We start from the raw sequence: 12,294 nt of genomic DNA, 5'->3' as shown, positions 1-12,294 counted from the left end.
GTGTGGGAAAGGTTACTATAGCATAAACTATTCTCTTAATGATACCACAGACTGGGAATGAATAGAACACCCTCAGGCTTTTTAATAATAAAAGTTTATTGTACGATATTACATTGTAATCCATATTTTTATTTTTAAAAAATCCGCCGAGTTTCTTGCACCCGTTCTACTCAGGTCTGAGGCAGACTGTTCTGAATGGGTGGTAGTTTTTGACGTTCAATAAGTGAAATTTAATTGGACCAGATGCAAGGCGATGACCTTAGTTTACTGGTGGAATAAATAACTCGGGGGTTCTCAAGATTTTTGACAACATTCATAGTCCTTTTTACATTTATAGCATTTAATCTTCGGAGTTTTGATTTTATTTTATATTTTAATGGTGTCTCCGCATTTCACTATCCCTATGAAATAGTACCTATAGGAATATTTCATATGGTTTACATATATTTGAAATCTGTATTTTGACGATTCCAAATATTTTTTTAAACTACCCACATCATTGAATGTGAGGCACAACTAATATTTCAAAATTATATAATTTTTAATTTTCATGCCTTAGTTACCTGCATGAAAATTTGAGAATGAATTTATGTTTATTATCCATCCATATAAAATATATCATTTTGTAGAAATTGAAGCGAACAAAAAGAACGAGAGGGTGGGTGGTGGTGATGAAGAGCAGTATGAAGATGGCATTCCACTCCATGGGGACAAACTATTCCATGCATTCCTGACACGAATACAGAACAATCCTGATCAAATCCTTAGGTATGCAGCAATTTTAGTTTTTATAAGAAACCCTGTATTCTTCTGGCATTACATAACTCCCATTTTATTGTAAATCAATTTAATTTTGGTTCTCCGAATAATTTCACTTATATTTTTTATTTATTTACAATTTCTTTATTTTAACCTATAATATAATATTGACACACTTTTTACACAAATTATCTTGCCCCAAATTAGGCATATATAGCCTGTGTTATGGGTTGCAAGACAATGATATATTTAATACAATATACTTACTTAAACATGCATAAATAAATATAAACATCCATGACTCGGAAACAAACATCCATATTCATCATATAAATGCTTACACCTACCGGGATTCGAACCCGGGACCTCTAGCTTAGTAGGTAGTATCGCTAACCACTCGGCTATACAGGTCGTCTATACCTATGCATCACTATATTATATTATTATACCTAATATTATTTATAAAATAACTTGTAGATTTTCTTTTCTTTAAAATAACCGAAATGTATTTTAAAATAATGTGAAAATAGTTTTAACTTTGATTTTGTTTTTATAAACAAATAATAAAATACTTAGTTAATTATTAAACCTCATTTAAAAGATATTCAACTTATTTTCTTAAAATATAAGAATAAAGTACAGGCAGAGTCACATAATGTGAATACATGTATAATAAAAGGCATGAACAGCCATTTTTTTTTCTCAAAATTTATTCCTTTAGAATTCTTTTTGATGTCATTTCTAATAACTACTAGATACTACTACCGCTTCGGAAACAAATGGCGCTCTGAGAAGAAGCGGCGCAAGAAACTCTCCCAGCATTCTTTTTTGCGCTCTTTTCAATAAAAATATACAATATTGTACAGTCATTTCTATCGCTATAAAATAATCACAATCTAGTCCCAGGTTGTCCGATCATTTAGATATTCAGCTGTGCAGTAATAGTATTTACGACACAGCCATTTTTTAATAAAACATTTAAATTTATTTATAGATAGTGGACTGGGACTTTATTATAGAAGTTATACTTTTACCCTTAAAGCTATTATGTATCTTATGAAGCCTACTAGAATTAGTTTCAAGAAGACCAATATTATTTGAGTATTGATATATATATATATATATATATATATATATATATATATATATATATATATATATAATATGAGTATTGATTCCCAAATCTTTGTAATTTTGTAGTCAAGCATTGTTATGTGCGCTACTACATAATATTATGTTTGTTTGTTTGTTAAGAATTATTTCGTAAAATATGCTGCCTGTTGTTGTAATGAAATTGTTTTACAGAAAAACAAAATTGTTGTATTTATTTAATTACGAACACTTTCATATTTATTCACCTTCTAAACCTTCCCTGGACTTCCACAAATAATTCAAGACCAATATTAGCCAAATCGGTCCAGCCGTTCTTGAGTTTTAGCGTGACTAACGAACAGCCATTCATTTTTATACATATAGATTATTAACACTTCCACAGGTATAGCAGAGATGAACCACCAATACTTGGAGCCCCATTGCCTCAGGCCGACCACAGCCCTAGTTCTTGCAAGCCAATGGTCTGCCAACGATGCCAATCCAGCCTTATTTGTGAGTTACAACTTGTACCAGCCTTTGCCCAAGCTCTACGAATATTGCCTGGCAGTGTATCACTGTCTCACTTACATTTTCTTTCCGTTCTCATCTTCACTTGCTCACAAAGTTGCTGGCAGCCAAACGACACTACGGTTCAAGAAGTTGTTGTATTCCAACCTGAAGTTATTTAAGCTTTATGAAGAGAAGAAACAATATTAGGAAACCAGTTCTAAGTAGATAATTTATTTGTATTTATTGATCTTTGTTTTTTAATATCTAGAAGTGACTGGCAGCCAAACGTAAATAAACTAATAAAGGAGACGGGGATTTCTGGGCCAAAATGTAATAAGTTGAGATATGGTTTAAAAAAATTGCCATATTTTTCTATTTTAAAATATAGAAAATTACCCTATTTCACAACCTAGAAAACGAGAAATCTTAAAATTAAATTTTCATCATCTTAAAATTCACGATTAAAATGGGATAGATATCGATTACTATAATCGAGTAATGTGAATGAGTTAATACAATTCAACCCAAAACCACTTGCACCACATGATTGATTCAATAAAAGTACTTAAAAAAAATACATTATAATTAACAAAACACAATGTCTTTAGTTAAAAAAAATAAATATCAACTTAATATTACAAAGAAATCGATTGAAGAAAAAGTCGATTCTGAATCTCGTTCTGTATTTTAATCTGTGCTGACAGTGACAGCCACAGATTGTCTAGAATGTCAAATGTCAATCACTCGTTTCGTAGTATCGTTTGTGCGTACCTACGCGATTTGTCATTTGATTGTTTCCCGTTGTTTTATTGATATTTTCCTTCTTTCTATTTGATTTCCGATATTGCTAAACTTGTACGATCATTATCGTGCAACAAAAAATCAATCACATTTAAAAAATCAGCCGTTTTAATATAGATTGTTGCCCATATATTGCATAATCTCAATTTTACAAAACCTCCTATAACTCTGCATTCAGATTGCCAAAAATCCTCAAATTCTCAGTGATGCTTTTTTAATTTATAAGCTATTTATTAACACCATTTTCATCCTTTTACATCTTGGCCCAATAATGTATGAAAAACAAAGCAGACGGATACCCTATCCGTCTGCTTTGTTATGTTTTTAAAGTGATAACCCTCACTTGTGGGATTAATACGGCCAACTCTCGCGCTAGAGGTCGCGGGTTCGAGTCCATCGCAACCGCATCGTTCTTAAAATTTTGTTTTCAAATTTTATTTGTGAACAAACTATTACATAATAGTTCTAAACAAGCTCTAAGAAAATTTAAATATTTTATAGTCTCTCAAAGTTGCTGTCAGTGAAGCAAAACTGGTTTAATGGGTAAATATATGATTTAAATCCACTTGGCATCTCATATGCTAGTCCGTATGTTTTGAAAAAATTTAATGTCAAATTAAACTAATTCTTTAACCGTTTGATATATGAATATCAATATTTTTTCTGAACCATAGTGTATATTTACTTTCAAAACTGTGTCTAACGCAGCCAAAAAAGCGATGATCAGGTGAAAACCATTGACTATATTTTTGTGAAACTTTCACAATCTAATAGATAATTTAATTGTCAATCTTTATTATTATTCATATTGTGTTTTTGTAAATCAAGGTAAATTATTATTCAAATAATATTGGTGCGCAATAAATAGATGCAACAATTTAGTTCGCTTATAAATTTCGCGCCAAATTGTTTATTAAACCCGTATCGCTAAAAACGCCTATGCAAAACATGGCGTTATTAACTATGTAACGTATTTTACCCAACGTAATATTGTATAATCTCTATATAGAGCTTAAGTATTGGAATCACTGACCTGTATAAATACCACTGGACAGGCTGTTACATATGTATGGCAGCAAATATTTTGTGCCTATTTGAAGCGCCACTCGCGAGCGTCCAGAGAACTAATTTTGACGTATAATACAAATGGCTGCGAATTGACGTCCAATACTTTGAAGTATTTTTGCATTTTGAATTTGTTTATTTCTTTTTCCGTGTTATACTTCAAGAATCAACGTAATAAAGTACTCATATTTTTTTGTATTTAGTTTCCCACAATCTATCGATGTTTGCTGAGGTTGTCATCACTAGTTTTAGTACCGCAGACTCTCGCTACATGGCCAACAGCGCCAAAATGGCGATTATCAAACAGGCACAAAAGCACTTTGACAGCCGCCAGTCCATTGGTATATAGTAGAGGTCAGTGATTGGAATAAAATAAAAATGTTCATTGTGGAGGTACGTTTTGCGTTTGCGGGGAGTAGCCAAGCTTCTCCCCACTCCCTCAAGGTCTTTGGCATTTAGTGTCGCCTTAAGAAATCGTTGTATTCCAGATTGAAGTCATTTAAAATGAAAATGAATTCTTGACTAAATTTTGTTTGTTATTACTGTTATAGTCATTTTTGATCGTAAGCATTTGTATATATAATTATAGGTATTCGTTATTTATAGCATTTTAATACAGTTATGTGATTTCTTGCATATGTTATTAAGTATAAGGTGACGTTGTTTTTCGTCCTAACACCCTGTTGCAATAATGTTTGACAAAATAACAAATGACGAAATATTTGTTTCGAAACCATACCAAAAATCGATGTTTTTACATATTGTTATTTTAAGTTTAAAGGTGCGTACAGACTAGTGAAACACAACATGAAATGTATTATTCTTCCTTTTATTGCATGTTCGCTGCAACCGTGGACGTATAGCGTGCTCATACCGCGCATTCACTATGAACTTCTCGCGTACGTTTGTTTTCGCTATTCAGGAGAGGCTATATATTAAAATGGCGTTATAACGATACGCTACTTTTAAAACGCCTATTATTTTTTTCCCTATAATATATTAGTTCGGTTTGTGTACTCTGTTTAAATTTAAATTCATTTACCTACACTAATCTATTTAAAAAAATTAACAAAAAATCAATTACCTTCAAATTTCAAAATCACTAATAAACGCACTATAATATACCAAATACCACATGAATCAAAATAAGTCATTCGAAGTCAAGCACGCCGCAAGCGGCAACCAAATACAAATATGTAGATATATTCTAAATTCTTTGGTTATAACAACACTGATATATTCGAACAAAAAATAATCGAACGCGTTGCATAGCCGAACAAAATATATTCGATTGCTTGTTATATTTCCTATTACAACTGGACTTTCATTTGAATGTAGTTCTTATGCAGTCCTCTTAGGGCAGAATTTGGCAGGTGTCAAAAAATTGTGTTCGCATAAATATTAAATAACGCTTGCCAGTTTTAATAAATAATAGGTTATTTTATCAGCTATCTAATATAACGAATCTACTATTCAGCTGTGAACGCGCTCCTTTGTTGTATTCGTTCGTGAAACCGACAAGTGACGAGTCGCACCGCGCGCGGCTTGTAATGCTCGTAGCATGCGCGGGAAATGCTCGTTTTGCGAGCACAAGACGTCCAAACTATGATGCAATTGTTACACAGTTACCTTTCATGATACATTGCAGAGATTTCTACGGCGAATTCTTCCATTGCGTGATACATTTCATCAATCTATATGCACCATAAGGCCTATCGCAGACGACAGACTATCCGTGACGCATTTTTTAGTCTTGTGATAGTAAAACCTATAGAATTATATGCAGTAACGCATACGACACGCAAAAAGTCTGACGCGCAAAATATCCTCGTAGATCTGACATACCGCACCGCGTGGTACAAAAAGTCTGCAATTTAAAACTGAATGTTTGATATGTAACAGTCCCTTAAAAATCTTTCTGAAACAATAGGATGAAATGAAAATTCTCTATCTTCTTTTTTTATATCTCAAGTACGAAATAATACACTGCAATTTGTGTACATCCCTACAGTACTGCCAACAAAATGACCGACAGTAGTAGGTACGTCGTGTGCGTTGAATGAAATTCAGACTTTTTATGTGCCGCAGACTCAATAGCACAAAAAGTGTGTCATCTGCGATAGGCCTAAAGAGTACGTCATATTATGTGAGACATATTTTATATGAAATTACTTGATTATTGAAAATTAAACAAAAAGTATACCTGCTATGTAGTTATAGGTAATTAATATTCAAGAAATCGTAATAAACTATTCCATCCCATTGGTAGTAAAATGCCAAATATATACCTACATAAGGATACTTAATTTATTGATAAGATCATGCAGCCATATTATTGCTAATCATGGTGCCGTTAGTAGTAGGTACTATAGTATAATATTGTCTTTGATAATTTATAAGTCTCTTGCTGTTAGACAACCGATAAAACAGGCCAGGAATATTAGTTTAGAGAGGTTAGTTCTAAACTCAATGTTTATCGACGTTTTCACAGCTGTTATAGTCGATAGACTATATATAGTATAAATCATTACTATCGATACTAGATATAGTATAAATATTTAAGATGAATGTCTTGAAATTTGTAATTATTAAATATTTCTCTTTATTGTCTCTCTAAAAGCCTGCCTGTTAATTAAATAAATTGTTGTTTTTGCCAACACTAAAAATAAATAATGTTAATTTTAAGAATAAATTATAATTACACGAATTTTAATCTTATATAAGTGTTTTATTTCAATAATATATATCTTTTCATAGAGCTTTAGACTCAGTATCGAACCCCCAATAAATTAATAAAATATATTTTAATTTCGATTCAACTTTGGTTCCTGCGAGACAATTCCTATTTGTAATTTTATTATAACTACTTGTGTTCTTTTTTAGATAAGGCTTTAAAAATAAGTTATATCATTAAAGCTCAAACTTTAATATATCCCTCAGTTGTAAACTTGTATACCCTGGCATTGTATTTTACCAGTGGGAGCCTCCTTTGCACAGGAAGCCGGCTAGATTATGGGTACCACAACGGCGCCTATTGCTGCTGCGAAGCAGTAATTTGTAAACATTACTGTGTTTCGCCGTAGCTAGTGAAATTACTGGGCAAATGAGACTTAACATCTTATGTCTCAAGGTGACGAGCGCAATTGTAGTGCCGCTCAGAATTTTTGGGTTTTTCAAGAATCCTGAGCGGCACTGCATTGTAATGGGTAGGGCGAATCAATAACCATCAGCTGAACGTCATGCTCGTCTCGTCCCTGATTTTCATAAAAAAATCCCCTCCATTTGAAAACACTCCCGACATAATATATACCAACACCAGTATAATTACGCAAATAAATTATTTCACGTCGGAGAAGTCATTACCTAATATACTCCTACTTTGTACCAATAACATTAATCAATACTGATCACCCACACTAGTATCGCCCAGACTTTTCGCTTTATCTCTCAATTACTTACGACCGTTCCCTATATACTATCTACAGATAGAGATAGATTACCTCCGTCTACTGTCAGAAATGAGCTGTCAATAATCTGAAGCTAACCCAATATACACGATAAGTCATTCTTATCGCCTTATATTGGGACTGGTAAGCTATACGTCCTCCCATTGACAGACAGCGTGTACGTGAGTGAGTTAGTGAGGTGAGTTACCGTCGATAAGTTTGTTGGGACAGCAAAGTCAACGGTAGTTACGATTTTTATCTAAAGTAAGCGACAACCGGAGATGGACTAAATATTGGGAACGGCCGTTAATGAATCATTGATCGGCAACTTATATACCGGTAATATTGACGTAAAATTAACAACTAGACTTACCATCAGTCTCAAAAATTGTCTGAAGCAAAACTCTGCCTACGTATCTATTAGGCAGAATTGGCGTTCAGTTTTGCTTCGACCGCGCTTATAATACAACGCCACGCAATGACAATGTTCAGTGGATTTTTTTTATGGAATAGGAGGACAAATGAGCGACCTGGTGTTAAGTGATCAACGCCGCTCACATTCTCTTGCAACACCAGAGGAATCACAGGCGTTGCTGGCCTTTGTGGAAGGTACCCATGTCGTAACGTCCGCACCGCACAAGGAAGCTCATTCCACAGTTTTGTAGTACGTGGAAGAAAGCTCCTTGAAAGCCGCCACACATCCAGATGGTGGGGATGATATGCTAACTTGAGGCGTGTCGTGCGAAGGTAGAATTCGGCGGCAGGAAACAGCTCTTCGGAACACTCCCCGTGATAACTGCGGTAGAAGTCACACAATGAAGCGATGTCTCTACGCAACGCTAAGTGATCCAGCCGTTCACAGAGCACTGGGTTCCCGACAACTCGATCTGCTCTGCGTTGCACGCGGTCAAATGGGTCGAGCTGATACTAGGGTGCGCCAGACCAGAGATCACAGCAATACTCCATGTATGGCCGGATCTGCGCTTTGTAGAGCGCTAAAATGTGGGCCGGCTTGAAGTATTGCCGTGCTCTATTAATGACGATGATTAATAAGGGCGAAGCCAATTTGGCTTTGCCCTCCAGATGGCCACGGAATTGGCAATCGCTCGAGATTTCGAGACCCAGTATTCCCATACTAGGCGAGGCTTTAAGGGAAGTGTTGTCGAAGAGCGGTGATACGACAAATGGGGTTTTTTAAGTGGTAAACGCGCAAACTTGAGTCTTCTAGGGGTTAAATTGGACAAAGTTAAATTTATCCCTTTACGCGACCTTCTCAAGAGAGGACTCGATTGAAGACAAAAGTTTTTCCCGGCACTGGTTGATAATTCCCGAGAGAAGCTGGAGGTCCACTTGCATAAGCACTCGGGAAGCCCAAATACACGATCAAAGGCCTTCGCTATATCCAGGCTACCTGCCAGGCCTTCCCCTTTGCTTTCAATAGCTGCCGCCCATATATATGTTAGGTATACCAGAAGATCGCCTGCCGACCAACCATGGCAAATGCCGTACTGTCGGTCGTTGATCAACTGGTGACTTTCTAGGTATACCAAGAGGTGGCGGTTAATAATGCTCTCCATGATTTTGGATAGCAATAGGCCTGTAGTTTGGCGGATCCCAACTGTCTCCTTTTTTTTAATCGGATGGACAAGAGCTGACTTCCATGAGTCAGGGACTACGCCTTTTGAATAAGAGTGCCGGAATAAACGCGTTAGCACCGGCGTCAACTCAGGGGCACAAGTTCTAAGCACGATTGGAGAAATGACATCCAGCCTGACTTCCTGACATCCAACGAAATCACAGCTCGCCGAACAGTTTTCTGTACTTTAGGCATAGAGCTCTGACACCACGGGATGGTCGGCGGTGTTGTTCCGTTGTCGTCAAGAGTCGAGTTGGAAGCGAAAAGAGCGCACAGAAGATTGGCTTTCTCTTTTGCCGTATGTGCCAGGGTGTCATTCCTCGCCGTTCCATTGCAACGGGGGCATGGATGGGTGGTTGGAGTTACCAAGAGCAGCTTTCGACATCGACCAGAACTTGCGTGTTCCAGTCGGGTAGCTGAAAAGCTGCTCGCCGATTTTGACAACGTGCTTCGATTACGCACGGGCGATTCGCCGCTTAAAGAATCTGGAGGCACTGGCATTTCCAACTTATAACTTTGCAGTTTGGATCCTTTGAGCCCAGCGCCGCAACCCAAGTATGATACGCCTGTTTTTTGCATAACTGTCCAAATAACAGCATATCCAAACTTAAAAAGGATGGAGTGTCTAATTTCGAGTAAGTGCCCCTTTAAATAAACAAAATTGTATTATAACTAACTTGACGTTTTTAATAATTATATTCACTATTCAGTCTTGTGTTCGCGAGCGTATACATTAGACTTTGAACATTACTGCCACGAAAGAAGGTGTTAACTTGAATGAATTTTTAATGTTATCTGTATATATATACAACGCCACTTGGGAGTGTAACTGTTTATTGTACGACAATGACCGATAAAAATCATTATAGAATGACGTCGAACAGTGTAGTAGTTTTTGTAAAGAACTTCAGGTCAAGGTTCTTTTTTTATGAAAATAAGGTACGGCGCCCTTCAGACCGAAACACAGTAATATTTACACATTACTACTTCCTGGCAGAAATAGGCATCGTTGGTACCCATAATCTAGCCGGCTTCCAGTGCACGAGCCTTCCACTGCTAAGTTTTTAGTCCTATATGTTGGTAAGTACCTATCGAACTCTCACAAAAATTCAGTTTTATCTAAACATTCATAAAACAATATTCTATATTAACCTCCTCAATTTGTTGTGTAGAGATGTGGAATTCTTCAAGTTAATACCGGTAGCCTGTATTAATATATGATGTTATAATTAACATCATTAAGATGCTGTTAGTATTATCAAACTTAGGTCAATCCTTGTCTAATTCCTCATGTACAACCAGTGTTAGATGTTACAGGAATTTGCTGCTGTGTTTATGGACAACAATACTCGAGCATACCAAGCAGTTGAAGTAGACACTAACTGTGAAGTCGAGATTAATTGTTTAGATTGGCCAGCAGGAAGTGCCAAACCATTCCCATTGAACCTCATCCAAAGCATGCCACATATATTGCAACACTTATTTCAGCCAGTGGTGGCCACATTCAATATTATTTTTTATTATATTGTTTGTAACTTTAATAATCAAAGGAGAAAGTCAATTGTATCAAATCAAAATTACTTTATTCAAGTAGGTCAAGGAATGACAATTATAAATGCCAAAAGTTTTCTTTTTACACTACTACTAAAATTTTTTCACACTTAAGTAGTGGCAAGAAACTTCCAATTGGCCATCAATGATACTGAAGTTATGAATATTCAGATTTTAATAATATTGAATTTGATTCTTATATAATTAATGACTATAAATTAAATAAATTTCGCCTTTTAGATGTTGAATCATTTCAATTACAATATATGTAAAGTGATGCAACAAAAATACGCAAACATAAAATACTCAATGCACCTTATTATTGTCAAAATGAAGTAATTTGCTAAAAAAATATTAAAACAAATTAAGTATTTAATTACTAAAGAAAAGTGTTTTGAAATTTTTTCTTCCCTTTCACAAAAGGGATTTGTTGCAGTTAAGTTATAGTTGTAACTGTTAATACCTACTAAAAGTACTTGAATAAATCAAGTGCTCATTTTTATGCAGAGTTTACATAAACTTACTAACAAAGAATGTTTTTTATTTTTATTGCTCTTCATTGTTATGAATATATAAAATTACTAGCTGATCCAGCAAACGTTGTATTGCCGATATTAAAATCGCGATACAAAAGTAACTGTTTTTTTTTAATGCGACTCATAAACATATTTAAAAAAAAAATTCGTGTGGACCACCCTTAACAGTTAGGGGGTTGAAAAACAGATGTTGTCCGATTCTCAGACCTACCCAATATGCACTCAAAATTTCATGAGAATCTGTCAAGACGTTTCGGAGGAGTTCAAAGTTTAACACCATGACATGAGAATTTTATATATTAGAAGATTAATTACATAAAAAAATAAAACTACCTAATCAACAGTTTTTTTTGTTTGCCAATATTTAAGCATCATTGATATGAATAATTTTGGCTTGGGTGTTGCATCATGCTACTGCTAAGGATTTTTAGTGTGGCAAGAAGATTATTATTTATAGTAATATAAAGTCGTAATGTTTGTGAGGATGTATGGGAACAGTTTTGAATATTGTGTTAACAAACGAAAGCCACATATATGATCGTTTTGTATTATTGCATATTGAAAGACATGTAAGTACATATAGCAGCATTAGAACACCAACTATTTTGGTTACACACACATATACCATATGTGGATGAATTCATGGGTTACATGGCAAGTAAATTATAAGTAAACATCAATTCCTACAAATTCATATTTTTTAATGATTTCCTTATTTCTTTTATTAAGTATACAAAAATGGAAAGAAAGTTTTAAATTCATTCTATCTTCAATAAAAAACAAGACCCAGAAACTAAATACACAACATAATAGGTACCTATGTGTGAAAAATTAATAGAACAAATATTGAATGTGAAATGTTTGCAATACTGGTTATTATATACACTGACAAGTGTAT

The 12,294-nt window shown here is 34.8% G+C and overlaps 1 protein-coding gene across 3 annotated transcripts in view; it reads left to right on the top strand.

Annotated features, from left to right (window-relative positions):
* The window catches only part of LOC126966856 (programmed cell death protein 2-like), a 285,939-nt gene that overhangs the window by 8,476 nt on the left and 265,169 nt on the right, over window positions 1–12,294 (top strand). For 2 of the 3 annotated variants that reach the window (XR_007729831.1, XR_007729832.1), the window contains exons 7-8: window positions 630–768; window positions 2,255–4,671. Coding sequence is in view for 1 of the 3 variants with exons in the window: in XM_050811123.1 (XP_050667080.1) it covers window positions 630–768; window positions 2,255–2,540 (425 nt within the window). In the remaining 2 variants the exon portion in view is untranslated. Of the gene's footprint in view, window positions 1–629; window positions 769–2,254; window positions 6,951–12,294 lie in introns of those variants that run through there. The other variant, XM_050811123.1, reaches the window with a different exon arrangement.

Source organism: Leptidea sinapis, chromosome 11 (assembly GCF_905404315.1).
Source record: "Leptidea sinapis chromosome 11, ilLepSina1.1, whole genome shotgun sequence".
Classification (NCBI taxonomy): Eukaryota; Metazoa; Arthropoda; class Insecta; order Lepidoptera; family Pieridae; genus Leptidea; species Leptidea sinapis.
The sequence above is the reverse complement of the archived record's forward strand: the minus strand, read 5'-3'. Positions and strand labels throughout refer to the sequence as shown.